Source organism: Monosiga brevicollis, genomic scaffold, assembly GCF_000002865.3.
Source record: "Monosiga brevicollis MX1 MONBRscaffold_10 genomic scaffold, whole genome shotgun sequence".
Classification (NCBI taxonomy): domain Eukaryota; class Choanoflagellata; order Craspedida; family Salpingoecidae; genus Monosiga; species Monosiga brevicollis.
The window spans coordinates 179894-192583 of NW_001865047.1; the positions used below are offsets into that span (position 1 = coordinate 179894).

The 12690-nt window shown below is 54.9% G+C and overlaps 2 protein-coding genes across 2 annotated transcripts; one reads left to right on the forward strand and one right to left on the reverse strand.

The window, feature by feature from the left end:
- Positions 1-299: 299 nt before the first annotated feature.
- On the forward strand, positions 300-7799 carry MONBRDRAFT_37048 (uncharacterized protein; the record flags this gene model as incomplete). Its single annotated transcript, XM_001745717.1, has 26 exons — positions 300-508; positions 591-705; positions 800-874; positions 1008-1103; positions 1181-1288; positions 1378-1485; positions 1560-1630; positions 1735-1836; positions 1941-2058; positions 2141-2254; positions 2381-2457; positions 3341-3562; positions 3674-3772; positions 3969-4180; positions 4252-4337; positions 4453-4600; positions 4658-5041; positions 5157-5400; positions 5498-5568; positions 5664-5778; positions 6258-6416; positions 6509-6615; positions 6741-6805; positions 6897-6944; positions 7258-7461; positions 7596-7799. The coding sequence occupies 26 exons, from the start codon at positions 300-302 to the stop codon at positions 7797-7799; spliced, it is 3561 nt and encodes a 1186-aa protein (XP_001745769.1).
- A 690-nt stretch (positions 7800-8489) lies between these two features.
- MONBRDRAFT_25386 (uncharacterized protein) lies at positions 8490-12350 on the reverse strand (the record flags this gene model as incomplete). Its single annotated transcript, XM_001745852.1, has 11 exons — positions 8490-8603; positions 8725-9002; positions 9130-9535; positions 9670-10053; positions 10141-10190; positions 10298-10497; positions 10699-11026; positions 11206-11617; positions 11753-11860; positions 11953-12057; positions 12171-12350. The coding sequence occupies 11 exons, from the start codon at positions 12348-12350 to the stop codon at positions 8490-8492; spliced, it is 2565 nt and encodes an 854-aa protein (XP_001745904.1).
- Positions 12351-12690: the final 340 nt, after the last annotated feature.

Sequence of the window (12690 nt, forward strand, 5' to 3'; positions counted from 1 at the left end):
CTTCCCCCCCTTATCTCTGTCTTTCTCTCTCTAATCATCTCTCATCTCTCTCTTGCTCATCTCTCTCTTGCTCATCTCTCATCTCTCATCTCTCTCTTGCTCATCTCTCTCTTGCTCATCTCTCATCTCTCATCTCGCTCATCTCTCTCTCATTTCTCTCTCAATTCTCTCATGAGGATGGCAGGGGGTGATCGGAAGCGGTACGAGCTTGATCTGTCAAAGGGTCGCCTGTCTTCCTGACCATGGCAGCAGCAGGTACAGGGGTGGGGGGTGATTGCGCACTGTCGCAATGTCTGATCATGCATCGGTGGATATCTGGGGTGTGTAGGGTGGCGTTTCTCCATCCGGACCTCGGGCTGGGGGGTGCCGAGCGGCTGGTTGTGGATGCCGCGTTGGCCTTGCAGGAGCGTGGCTACGATGTGACCGTCTTCACCTCCCACCACGAGCCCGACCGCTGTTTCCAGGAGACCTGCAGTGGCACCCTCAAAGTCAAGACTTATGGCGATTGGTGCGTGGCCGTGACACCACCGCCTCGATCGTGACTGCAACAGTCACTGGTGCCAGGCTCACGTTGTTGTGTCTGCCACCAGGATGCCCCGTCACATTGCCGGGCGCCTCCATGCCCTCTTTGCCTACTTGCGCATGATCTACCTCGCGCTGGTTGTCACCATGACTTCCAGCTTTGACGTTATTATCTGTGATCAGGTACCTGTGTCCATAAAGTGTGTGCGCGCGCGCATGCAGTGACCAACCCACCCACGCCCTTCTGATGAGCGTCCTCCCCGTTCGTGTGCCGCAGGTCTCGGCGTGCATCCCTTTTATCCGCCTCTTTTCGTCGGCCCGCATCATCTTCTACTGCCACTTCCCAGATCTGGTGCGCCACCGCTGCTCGCATCGACATTGGCCCCCGCACCACCCACAAATCACGAATAGCCTAAACTGTGACCAAACAATGTACTCCTCTCACGCCCTGGCATTTTGCACCACCACTGTCCTCAATGACTCAGCTTCTGACCAAGCGCCAGAGCACGCTGAAGCGCCTCTATCGCTATCCTCTGGACAAGCTAGAAGAACACACGACTGGCATGGCCGACGTCGTGCTCGTGCGTCTCATCAACCTCCGCCCGGGGTGCCACTTTCGTCCCTTTCGAAGCTGATCACCCCTCACCACATGCGACAGGTCAACAGCAAGTTTACTGCCGGCGTCTTTCGCGACACCTTTACCTCACTGCGCCACCTGCAACCAGGCGTCTTATACCCAAGCCTGCATACGGCCAGCTTTGACAAGGTTGTGTCTCTGCTCGATTTGGCCAAGGCCGCCCCTGATACGACGCATCTTTAGACTTATCAGGATGACACTTCGACCTGACCAAGTAGAAAGTGGACGATAGCCAGGCCGATCGCCTGGTTGGCACGAGTAGCCCCCACGTCTTCCTCTCCATCAATCGCTACGAGCGCAAGAAAAACCTGGCGCTCGCCCTCGAGGTATGGGGAGGACCCGCGACCCGTTGGTCCACACCGCACATATTTCCCCTCAGTCCCCCCCGTTGATGAGATAGGCCATGTTGGAACTCAAGCAACTGGTTACCCCGGCTCAGTGGGAAGCCTGTCACCTCGTCATGGCGGGCGGGTCCGTGCCGCGTTTTAAAATGTGCCGGCGATCGGATCGATTCTCTTGATAGTATCAGCACTCATGACGCGCTACGCTGCGAACACGCTTACCCTTGCACACAGTTACGACCCACGACTGCCAGAAAATGTCGAATATTTTGCCGAGTTGAGTGCATTTGCAAACAGTCGCTTGCCAGGCAAGGTCACCTTTCTTCGGTCGTTTAGGTACGACGATACCTGAACGAGTCACGTTTGGCCAACGATCCACGCTCATGCCGCCGTGCAACCACCCTGACCTCACCCCGGCCTTTGGACATGATCTTGTGCAGTGATGAAGAGAAACTGATTCTGCTGCGGCGCTGTTGTGCTCTCGTTTATACCCCGGAGAACGAGCACTTTGGAATCTGCCCCGTGGAAGCCATGTATATGAGCAAACCCGTTGTGGCGGTCAGTCTTCCGCCTTTCCCACTCATGTTTAGCGCTCCCCACCAGCCATTCTGAATTCTGGTCTGGCCAAAACGCACGATAGGTGAACAGTGGTGGCCCCATGGAAAGCGTGGCCGCTGTGCCTTTGGAGCATGCTGCAGAGCTGCCTGGTCGCTCGGGCTTCCTTTGCGCCTCGGACCCCAAAAACCTGGCACAGGTTGGATCCGTTTCTTGCGTGCTCGATGAGTCAACACCCTGCCCGCCACTTGTGCGTGTCTTGCGCCATCTCACGCCTGCCTTGGTCTTTCTTTTTTTTTCCTTCCCCTCCGACCTTGAATCATAGGCCATGATCCGCTTGGTGCAGGAGCCCAATCTCAGCTCCGACCTAGGACGGAACGGCAAGCAACGCGTCGCTGAAAAGTATGCTCTGGCTGCTCGGCATTGTCGCTCAAGCTTTTTCTCTCGCCCTCAGCTGACCTGCGCTTGACTCCCGCCACCGTCTTTCGTGTGTGCACAGGTTTTCCTTCGCGGCGTTTGGTGAAAGCCTCCAGCAAGCCGTGCGCACTGCATAAGCCATGATCTTGTTATTAATCAACATACGAATTCGAATCAATACAACCCTCTAACCCTAAACAATCTCTAACCCCCCACCCCAACCCCCCCCCCTTACCCAAGCCACAAGTATCAATCCTGCACACTGCACCACCCAGATGTGAACGCACCCCGGCAGACTCGTCCGACCATCGCTCCACATCGTGATGGCTGCCTCCCCGTCTTTTTATTTTGGAGTAGCTTTGTGGTTACACAACTTATCACGGAGTAAATGAAGATTTTTTAAAACTTATCGGTGGTCTGTTAATACTTAATCCATGAGTTTGTGAAGATGATAATCGAGTTAATGTCGAATATTTCATTCTCATTTATTGGCTTGAGGTAAGTGCGCGCCACGACAGAACGGCAGTCAGTGGGTGGGTGTGGCTGAACGCACGACGCACCTGCTCTGGTACGAGGAGGGGGCACTGCTGCAGCATGTTTAGAGAAGGAAGCTTGCTTAAAACATTGAACGTCGCGGGATGCGTGTGAGGCACACGGAAGACAGACCAAGCTCGTGTGCTCACTGGCAATGTGCGACATCGACACAGGAGCACCAACAGCAGAATGGCAGACGACGAGGAGCGGCCGGTGCGCCGCCGCCGTGGCCTGCTGAAGATGTTTTATGGCACCGAGGATAAGGAGGCCCCTGCCGGCAACCCACTAGACATTAATTCGACTGCGTACGCCCTGCCCTGCCCTCGTCTCACAGACACAAACAAGCTCGGAATCGCAGGGCGCCTCTGGCACCCTTCCTCACGGCATCCTTGCACCACCTGTGCAGCTTCGATTCTCAAAAGTATTTGGACAAGCTCTATGCAGCGTCCAATCTTCAGCAGCTCATCGCGCGCGAGGACGAGCTTGATCATGAGGTCAAGGGTCTGGACTCGGACATGCAAACGCTCGTCTACGAAAACTACAACAAATTCATCAGGTGCTGTGCCAGTCCCAGTCGTTCAGACTAGAGTGCGGTGACTCCCAAGGCCCTGTACCTGCGACCATCACCTGCTCACCTTTGACTCCTCTCAACACATTGCCTGCGCAGCGCCACGGATACCATTCGCGATATGAAAAACCAGGTAGAATCCATGTCCGATCAAATGACCCGGCTCTCCGAGACCATGGCCAAAACGCAAACTTTGAGGTACGCTCGCACTCGAGTGGATGGTTCCGAGTCTCTTGATATTTTCACGCACGCACGCACGCACGCACGCACGCACTCCTTGGTGCTTCTTCTTTGAGACCGCAAGCGAACTACGACCTCTGTCGATCTTGCTCATGCGCATCGCCATGCTCCAATGCCACCACCTTGGCCGCGTTGGTTTTTCTTCTTCACGTAGCACCCAGATTGATGACACTCTCAAGCCCCGCCGTGACCGCATCAACAAGCTGGCCGGGGGCCATCTGATGCTGCGCCGCCTGCAATTTCTCTTTGAGCTGCCCGCCCGGCTCCGCCAGTGCCTTGAAATGGACCTTTTGGCTCAAGCTGTCCAGTATTATGCCAAGGCTCGACATGTTCTTGAGCGCTACAAAGACATGGAAAGCTTCAAAGGTCCGCTCGTGTCGGGCCACCTCTGAAAGCCTACAACGGAGCTCATGCGCCCTCTATTTTGCACCCCGCAGCCATCCATGCCGAGTGCCAGGAGATTGTTCAGGCTGTGACAGAGTCCCTTCTCAAGAAACTTGAAGATGCCACACTGAGTCGCCGGGTATACTTTGGCGCACGCGTTCTTGAGTCAACTTTAAGTTTTTGCCAGTCGAGCTCAAACACAACGTGAGCCTCACGTGTGCTGCACCTTGCACGGTTGTCTGCAACTTTCACAGGATGTGGGCGAGACCATGAGCTTGTTGGTCAAACTCAACCCGGACAACATGGGCCTTGCTGATCACCTTCTGGACTTGGCGCGACGCCAGTGGGAGGATGATCTCCAAGCTCTCCGCGAGGTCTATGATAATTGGCAGCCAGCCCCAGGTCTGTGGCATGTTCACTTGTTGGATAGACAAGGCTCGCCCCTTCCTTCCTTGACAGCTGATGTTTTGATTGTGTGCATTGGCCACTGTACAGACGTGGCAACGTCACCGGTCGCCAACTCAGAGGCCTTGAAGAGCGATGAGGTGGCGACTGAGGAGGCTGTCGATGCTGCTGCGGCCGCGAACGAGAACGTTGATGTCCAAGCCGATGACCCAACCAACGCACAGCAAGAGACATCTGAGGTCATCGCTGAAGCAGAGGCCGATGCTGCAAGCCTATCAGACGATTTTGACATCAACCTGGATCCCCAAACGACCTCAGCCCAGCCCGGTTCCCAAAACAACGGCGGCACCGGTGATCTGCCCGACGACACCTCGCGCTCCGCCACCCCCGAGGAGGAAGCATGGGATGATCACCGCCAAGTCGAGGGCCATCGGCTGGGTGCATATGTCGCCGCCATGGGCAAGCAAGCTCTTCTCAATCATGCCGAGTGGATTATCAGCTTCCAAGACGCCTTTCTCAACGGCGAAGGTTTGTTTCAACTCTCATCACGCAGACATCCGGATGGAGTCAGAATTTGCAACTTCCACTCACACTTACGCGAGCGAGCCACCTCTGCGTACGACCCGGTCGGCCTATGCTCATCGCTCTCACCCGTGTGCTGCAGAAGCCACCACACTTGTGCAGGCCCATGAGGAAGACGCCGGCGAGGTCCCGGTTCTTGAGCAATACCGCATTAAACTCGTCTCCTTTGTTCAAGAAACCATTGAGGACACTTTGCTGGTGCAGATTGAGCGCATGTACGACCCAGGCGGCCCTGGATTAGCGCGCCGTGACGTTTGTTTTTGTTTTTTCAATCCGTGCTTTTACTGACTAATCTGTTGTTGCTCTCTATAGCTGTCATGACGAAATTCAAAACAACTCGCCCACGGCTGCTGTTGTGGGGTTTCTCGGCGCAATCTCACTCGGTAGGTGAGAGAGAACTTTGCTTGCATGGCTCCATGTTCATCAAAGTTTTGTTTTTGCGCAGCAGATGATGCTCACATTAGTCATTTCCGTGCAGATCTCTCCAAGACGCATCGTCTCGTTCCTGCCGCCAAACTCGACGAAATTTGTGCCAGCATGGCGATTCGCGTCACTAAGGAATTGTCACGCCACCGAGCAGCGGCACTCAAGCGGTGAGGACTTAGGCGCTTGATCGGCCTTGCTTGCCCGCATTCGCCGTGCCTCTGGTGCTGTATCTAATCACGAGCTCTCTCGCGCCGTGCATTCGAAAGGCAACTTCAAGAGCAAGTGCTTGAGTTTGTGACCACGATTCAACCCGAGCAAGTCCGCTCACAAACCAAGACACTGGCAAATGAAGTCAAGGCTGCAATGATCGACACCATCGAAGACGTAGGCCAAGCTGCACCCAGCCTCTTGCCCAAATCCTGTTTCCTTGCCGCTTCACTCACGACGCACTTTGCCGCTTCATTCACGACACACTTTGCTGGGACCTGCCCTTCAGCTTGCTGTTGTTTTACGATCAACCGTTGCCAATCTCGCCTCCTTCTTTGAGGAGCAGTTCCGCCAGCGGTATGTGCTGTCGTTGTGAAAGTCTGTGGAAAGGGGCGTTGATGGCTGTTTCTCACTGCAGCACACGCACAACTTTTTATAGAACCATCCGCATTGGAGTTTTGCGATTCGCCTTTCAGCAGCTGGCATTGCTTTGTGGGGTGGCCGTGAACCTAGCGGGCAACAGTGATCATGCCGTTCGAGTCAGCGACGAAGACACGGAGCAAGTCTTGGAGCGCCTTCGTCAATCACTTGCAACACCGTAAGCCTATGAGGCCTGAACAAGTCGATCATCTCTCGTCTTGACCCACTCTCAAGTTTGGCTCTTTTTTTTTTTTTTCTCGCGTGTGCCAGGAGCCGTTTGGCTTTGGTCAACTGCACCTTGGCCATGGCCACGAGTGTCATCGAGCCCGCCTATGCTGCTGCTAGCAAGGCTTTTCCTCTGCCGCAGGGAAAGCATGGTGGGTTTGCACGCGGACTGCTTGTCGTGCCTCTCTTCTACACTTCCTCAGTCATGCGGAAGCGGCAACAACTATTTTCTTACATGAAAGAACACGTTTTGCATGACCACTCGGCTGTCTTGCAGACTCTCAATCACTGGATGATTTGACAGTTCGCGACACCAAGCACTCGTTTGAGGCCTTGGCGCAGGTGCGTGCCCGGCACCTTTGAATAGCTAATGTACCTTGCTCAACTGCCTCACCTCTTCTGCTGCTCTGCGCCCTTCCTCTGCGGGTCACAGGAAATGCTGACCACCATTGCCGTGGAGCATGCCAACCATCTGGCAACGGTATGTTGATCCAACTCTTGATCTGATTATCCGCCTTTTATATCGTCGACCGCCTGCGCTGCCGACTGACGCTTGCCTGTGACCCTAGCCTCTATTGCTGTTTTACAGCTCGTCCAGGTTTTGGACCTTGGACTCGAGTGTTAAAACCCCATCAGAGGCTGTCCAGGTGAGTTTGGACCCAGTCTTGTCAGAATCAAATGTTTTTTGTTTTTTTTGTTTTTGTGGTATTCTCATACGCTCATTTTATTTATTGCTTTTTGCCCTGGCTTCCCTCTTCCACTGAATCAGGCCTTTGCCACCTCCCTGCTTCAAGCCGATGCCATGCTTCAGCAATTGTTTCCGAAAGGTTGGCACCCAACGCGATCTCGACGACTGGCTCACCAGGCCAAGGCATGCTCATTGGATGATGTTTGTAGGTCGAACCAAAGACAAGCTACAATCGTTTGCCCGCAAGATTCAAGTCGATGTAATCTCCTCGGCCCTCAAGCTCTTCACTGACACTATTGAAGTGTTTGTGGTATGTCTTTGCCAGTCCGCTCATCTGTCTTCTGTGAAAGAGGGCCGTTGACTGCTTGCCCGACATCAGCCTACCCTTGCCTGCTCATCACTTGTGCTTGCGACCTCTAAACCCTTTGGCTGGATCCTGTGCAGTCGTTTGCCCCAGCCTACGGGCCATACGCCCGGTGCCTACTCCTGACTGCGCTAAAGGGCATTGGTGAACTCATTCGGGACAGCGTGCTCACCCGTGGTGCACTGCATCAGCTGCAGGTCCGAGTCCAATTGAACTTGCCCGGCTGCTCGTGCTCGACCTTGGTGACCCATGTCGAATTGGAGGCATCTCATGCGTTCCATTGATGGCTTTCTTTGCTGCAGCTTGATCTTTACTTTCTGCATCAACACATTCATGTAATGGTGTGTGATGAAGCCACAGAAAAGTGCGTTGATGCTCTGACTGCACACCCAACAATTGGTTGTGTGGCACGTAATAACTCGCTGCTGTACTTTTTTTTAGCCATGTCAACACGCTTCTTGCGCAAGCCATCTCCACTGCCATTCAGCGCTGCCCCTCCGGTGCTGAGGGTATTCTTACTCCTGAAGTAAGTCTCACCAGCTTTCCCGGAAGAAGATGAAGATATGCAGAGCCAAAAGCGAACGATGGACAGTGTATGCACCACTCACTCACGTGGACATTCATCTAGGAATTGGCTGATTTACACAATGCGTTTGCTGCAACCCCAAGTGCTTGATGAGTGTTGAAACTCTCGCACGCCAAGCTCATCGTGATTGTTGTTACTCTCAAACTGTGCGGGTTGGCCACGGCTGGGACCCATTGGCGTCCAAACTTGAAGAAAAATTGAATTCTGAAAAGTCAATTTCGTTCCATTAGATGACGGCAAGATGGGATACAACACAATTGGGGAAATCAGACGACGTGCACGCCATGGCAAGTGCAGTCAAAGTAAGCAGCGTCACCGGCACAGCCAGGCATGACATGCGGCACTGATGGGCAAGCTTGGTGTCTGCAAATGGGATTCTGACTGCGGGCTAGCGACTAGGCCGTAAATTGGCGAGGTAGATGCGGACTGTGCCCTCATTGGGTTGCGAGGTTGTCAGGTTCTGGCGCCGAGCCAAACGCTCCACGGCTGGTTTGAGTAAAGGCTAAGAATAGACGATATGTGATATACGTGAAGATGTGCGAGGGTAGGCACCACAAAACATCTCTCCTCTCCTTCTCTCTTGTGTTTGATCACGGGCCCCACGAGCAACCAGCGCTTCGAACCTTGCCATGGCGACTATGACGGCCAACTCCGGTAATGATGTCAATGGAGCGCACTGTGTAGGCCGTGCCCAACGACCGAAACTGCTGCCGATGATGGTCCAGCAGCATTTGCACAGCATGCTCGGCCTCGGCCACGTGCAAGCCATGGACATCCAGAACCAAGTTGGTGTTCGAGCCCGTGTTGTGACTGGCAAGAATACCTCGGGCTGCAGCTTCATTTGCTGAGTTGATCTCGCCGTCCAAAGCGCGAACACGCTCACGCAGGACCTCCAGCTCCTCTACAACACCATACAACCCCCACACAAGACACGGCAGAGCACAGCTGATGAGGAGACCATCTTTCAGGGCAATGCCAGTTGAGGTGGAAGCCACGTGGATGTGAAGAAATGCGGAAGTTTGACAGACCTGGACGACTCAACCTTGCGGCATCACTCATGCGTTGTATCAGCTCGCGGCGTTGATCGCGAAGTTGCTCGACGCGATCGCGGTTGCGAGGCGCCGTCACATCCATCAGCCGGTCCAAGGGGCTGGGTTGGGCGGTCCGGCTGTCATACTGGGAGGTCAGGGCGTAGGTGGGGCCGGCTGCGTCCACCGCAGATTGGCGAGGCGCATATTGACTTGAAAGAGTCTCGATGGTCTCTGTCACATTGTGAACGCTCAGGCGCAGTTGCTCCAACAACACGTCATCAGCCACGCCAGGAAAGACTGCGCGCAAGCGTTCCATTTGCAACTGTTCCTGGAGAAAGTTGCCGCCGGCTTGTGCAGCCTCTGCCTCACGCTGCGCCTTGCGCTCCAACTCTTCGGCCTCGATCTGAGAAGGAAGCAAACGACGCGAGGATGTGCATTCTGGAGTGAGCGGGGGCCAGGCCGCGGCGTTGTTCACACAGACAAAAAAGCTCCGACACGGGCGAGAAAGGTGCAAAACAATTTGGTACGAGCGCAAACCTGCTGGAGGGAAGGGTTGGCCAGGCCTTCCACGCCCCACGCATTGACGGTCTCGACGGGGCGATAGCCCGTGCGAGCCAATCGCACATGTGGCACGCCCATGCCGGCCTGGGCCAAGGCGCCCTCGTGGGTGTAGCGCGCCAAGGTTTGCGCCTCTTCAAAAGTTGAGCTGACCGCCATGATTCGGGCAATGGTTGATTTGGACAAATTGGGGAACATTTGATGCAACCGCTGCTTCCGACTGCCATCCTTGCGCTTGGTTCGTGGCGATGACGTAGTCGGCTCCGCTGCATGTGAGGCTGCAGCGCTCGTGGTTGTCTCAGGACCTGAAGCGGGATGCCCACGTTGCTGCCAGGCCTGCTCCATGCTAATGCCCTCCGCCTCCTATTCAAATTGCCAACGTAAGCCACGCGGATTGTCGCACGGACTGTCATAACTGTTGGTCGGGGATATCATTTAGCACAGGCTTACCGCTTGCGCTGCCAAAGCCAAAGCCGTGTTGCATGCATCTTCGGAATCCTCTACAAGAATAGCAACACAGGAGAGAAGAAGTTGCTCACATGAGGCCTCGAGAGCAACTCGACTCAGGTGTTGAGACCGGCTGGCTGCCAGCGCAACAACAACGTACCAGAGTAGCGGCACACGTCGCGAAGCACATAAACAGGGCAGGCAGGGAACATATCGGCCAGCATGGCATATTCAGAGTCTGCCTGCACCTCATTGGCTAGTTGGTCTTCGTCCTCGTCGGCTTCAGCATCGGCAGCTTCAAACGAGAAAAAATGGTCTGATAACGTGGCCAAAGCATGATCGAAGACTTCTTGTTGTGACCTGTCTCGCGCACGGAGGCATGCAAGAGTAGCAATGTTAGACCAGCACGTCAAACCTTCCTGCTCGTAAACACACGGCGCACAACACGCAGCAAAATGTGTGGACCCAACAAACACATGATGTTCAGGGTGTTCTTCCGAAACCGAGCATCAAAGGATTTGGGTGCACAGGTGGAACAGCACAAGCCAAAACATGACGTACGCCGACAGGTCATCGACTTCGACGTCATCGAGGATGGTTTGGATGCTGCGCACCCAGGAGTCGTCGCGAGAGGCGCGCTCCTGCTTTATGAGCGTTTCCAGACGCGCCATAGCCTGGGCAAGCGAATTTGCATCGAGCACAGGCGATGCTTCGTCATTGTCGTCTGGGGCTGGTGAGTCTATGGGTGCCTCCTGTACGCTTGTGCCCGTATGGGCCGAATCCAATTCGCCTGCTGCGTCCAACGACTCGCCGCTTGAGGGCGGCTCAATCTCCCACCCGTCAGAGGAGCCTGAAGGCAACGGTGCTGTAGAACTGTCGTGGCTAGCAGCTAAGTTCAGGCAGTGTTTTGCGCGTGAGAAGTGGGGAAGCGGGAGATGAGACGAGCAGAGCGCACATTCATCAAAAATGTGTACAAAGGCGTGCAACGTCGAGGCAAAGGGCCGTGAGCACCTACGAGAGGATAAAGACAGCATTTGCGTGCGCAAAGCCTCACGCTCCGCATGAAACCTTTGGCGCAAGGTTTGCCCTGAGCAAGACAGGTGGGTGCAGCCAAGCAAATCAGATGTTGTTTGAAATAAGATGTTGTTTGACGTGACTTTACACCGCTCAGGTGTCGATCCTCACCCTGCGCCTCGTAGGCAGCCCATTGCTGTTGCTGGCGTTGTTCCATGGCATTCCAGTCGGCTAGGAAGGCTTGGCGCTGACTTTCTGGGAGGTTGTCAAAGCCTTTGAGGGAGGCGAGTGCTTGTGGTGGCGGGGCAACCTTGGGAGGCTCGTCTGTTGTTGCACGCGGCGCCGCTGCTGTTGGCTGCTGCTTTGAGTGGGTGCTTTTAACCAAGGGGCGAGTTGTCTTGGCCACCAAGCCAAGCAGGCTCTCGGCTGTCACATTGTGCTCGAAGCGCTCTAGCATCGCTGCAATCTGATGGAAAGAGAAACGGCCCCGGCAAATCGAAACGTCAGGATGAGGGCAGGTCAGGGAGGACCACTTTTTAAAAAATGCAATGTGATGTTAAACTGTATGCTCCAGGCCATCCTGCTGGGGGTGGACGCGTACTGTTTGCAATGGAACGCCATGTTTGTTACGACGCGCAAGCTCTTCGGCATCAAAGGCCCATGGCGTGTCGGGCTGACGCAGCGAGACCGTATACCCATGCTTGACTGCCTAGGCTCGGTCGATGCAGGGTGTCGCGATGAGGGTGCCACGGCAAGGACCCGAGGTTTAGCGAGGCTCGGGGCATCAAGAGGGGCACCTACGATGCGAACGTATGGCTTCATCTGCCAAACTTCGGCATTGGTATTGTCGATAATCACGAGAGGGACGTGACGGCAGCAATGCTCCTCGGCACGTCGTTGATTCCACTGCGAGTCCAGTAAAAGGGCGGTTAGAACGATCAAGCAGCCATGCAAACGTGGCGGTTCGGCAGCAGCGCGCGACAGCGGACGGTCGAGCTGTACCAGCACGGTGCACCAACCTCATGTGCATCGCCCAGGCGACTAGGATCAAAAGCATACCGACCATTCTTCAGGGTGAAGAAATCATCAGTCGAGAGGATGACCCCGTCTGGGACAGCTTGTAGAAGCTCCTGGGCCAACGTACTCTTACCAGACCCGGCAAGCCCTCGCATAAGGACAAGCTCGCGCTTGTCGGCCATGATTCACCCCGTCAAGGCCTCTCCAGTGGTCGATGCAAGCAGAAGATGGCGATGAAGACACAGAGAGAGAGAGAGAGAGAAGCAGCGACAGGAACAGAGAGACCAGTCCAAAGCCCGGCGTCCAGTGTCCAGTGTCTACTGTCCAGCGTCCAGCGTCCAGCGCCTAGTGTCTAGTGGTCCAACGTGTGTGCTCGACAGAGAGAGACAGAGAGAGAGAGAGATCACAAGCGCGACCCAAAAAAAAAAAAAAAAAACGAGAGATATGAGAGAGACAGAGAGAGAGAGAGAGCAAAGGCACAGAGGAAGTGAATTGGTTTGGTTTTTGAAGGCACAGAGAGAG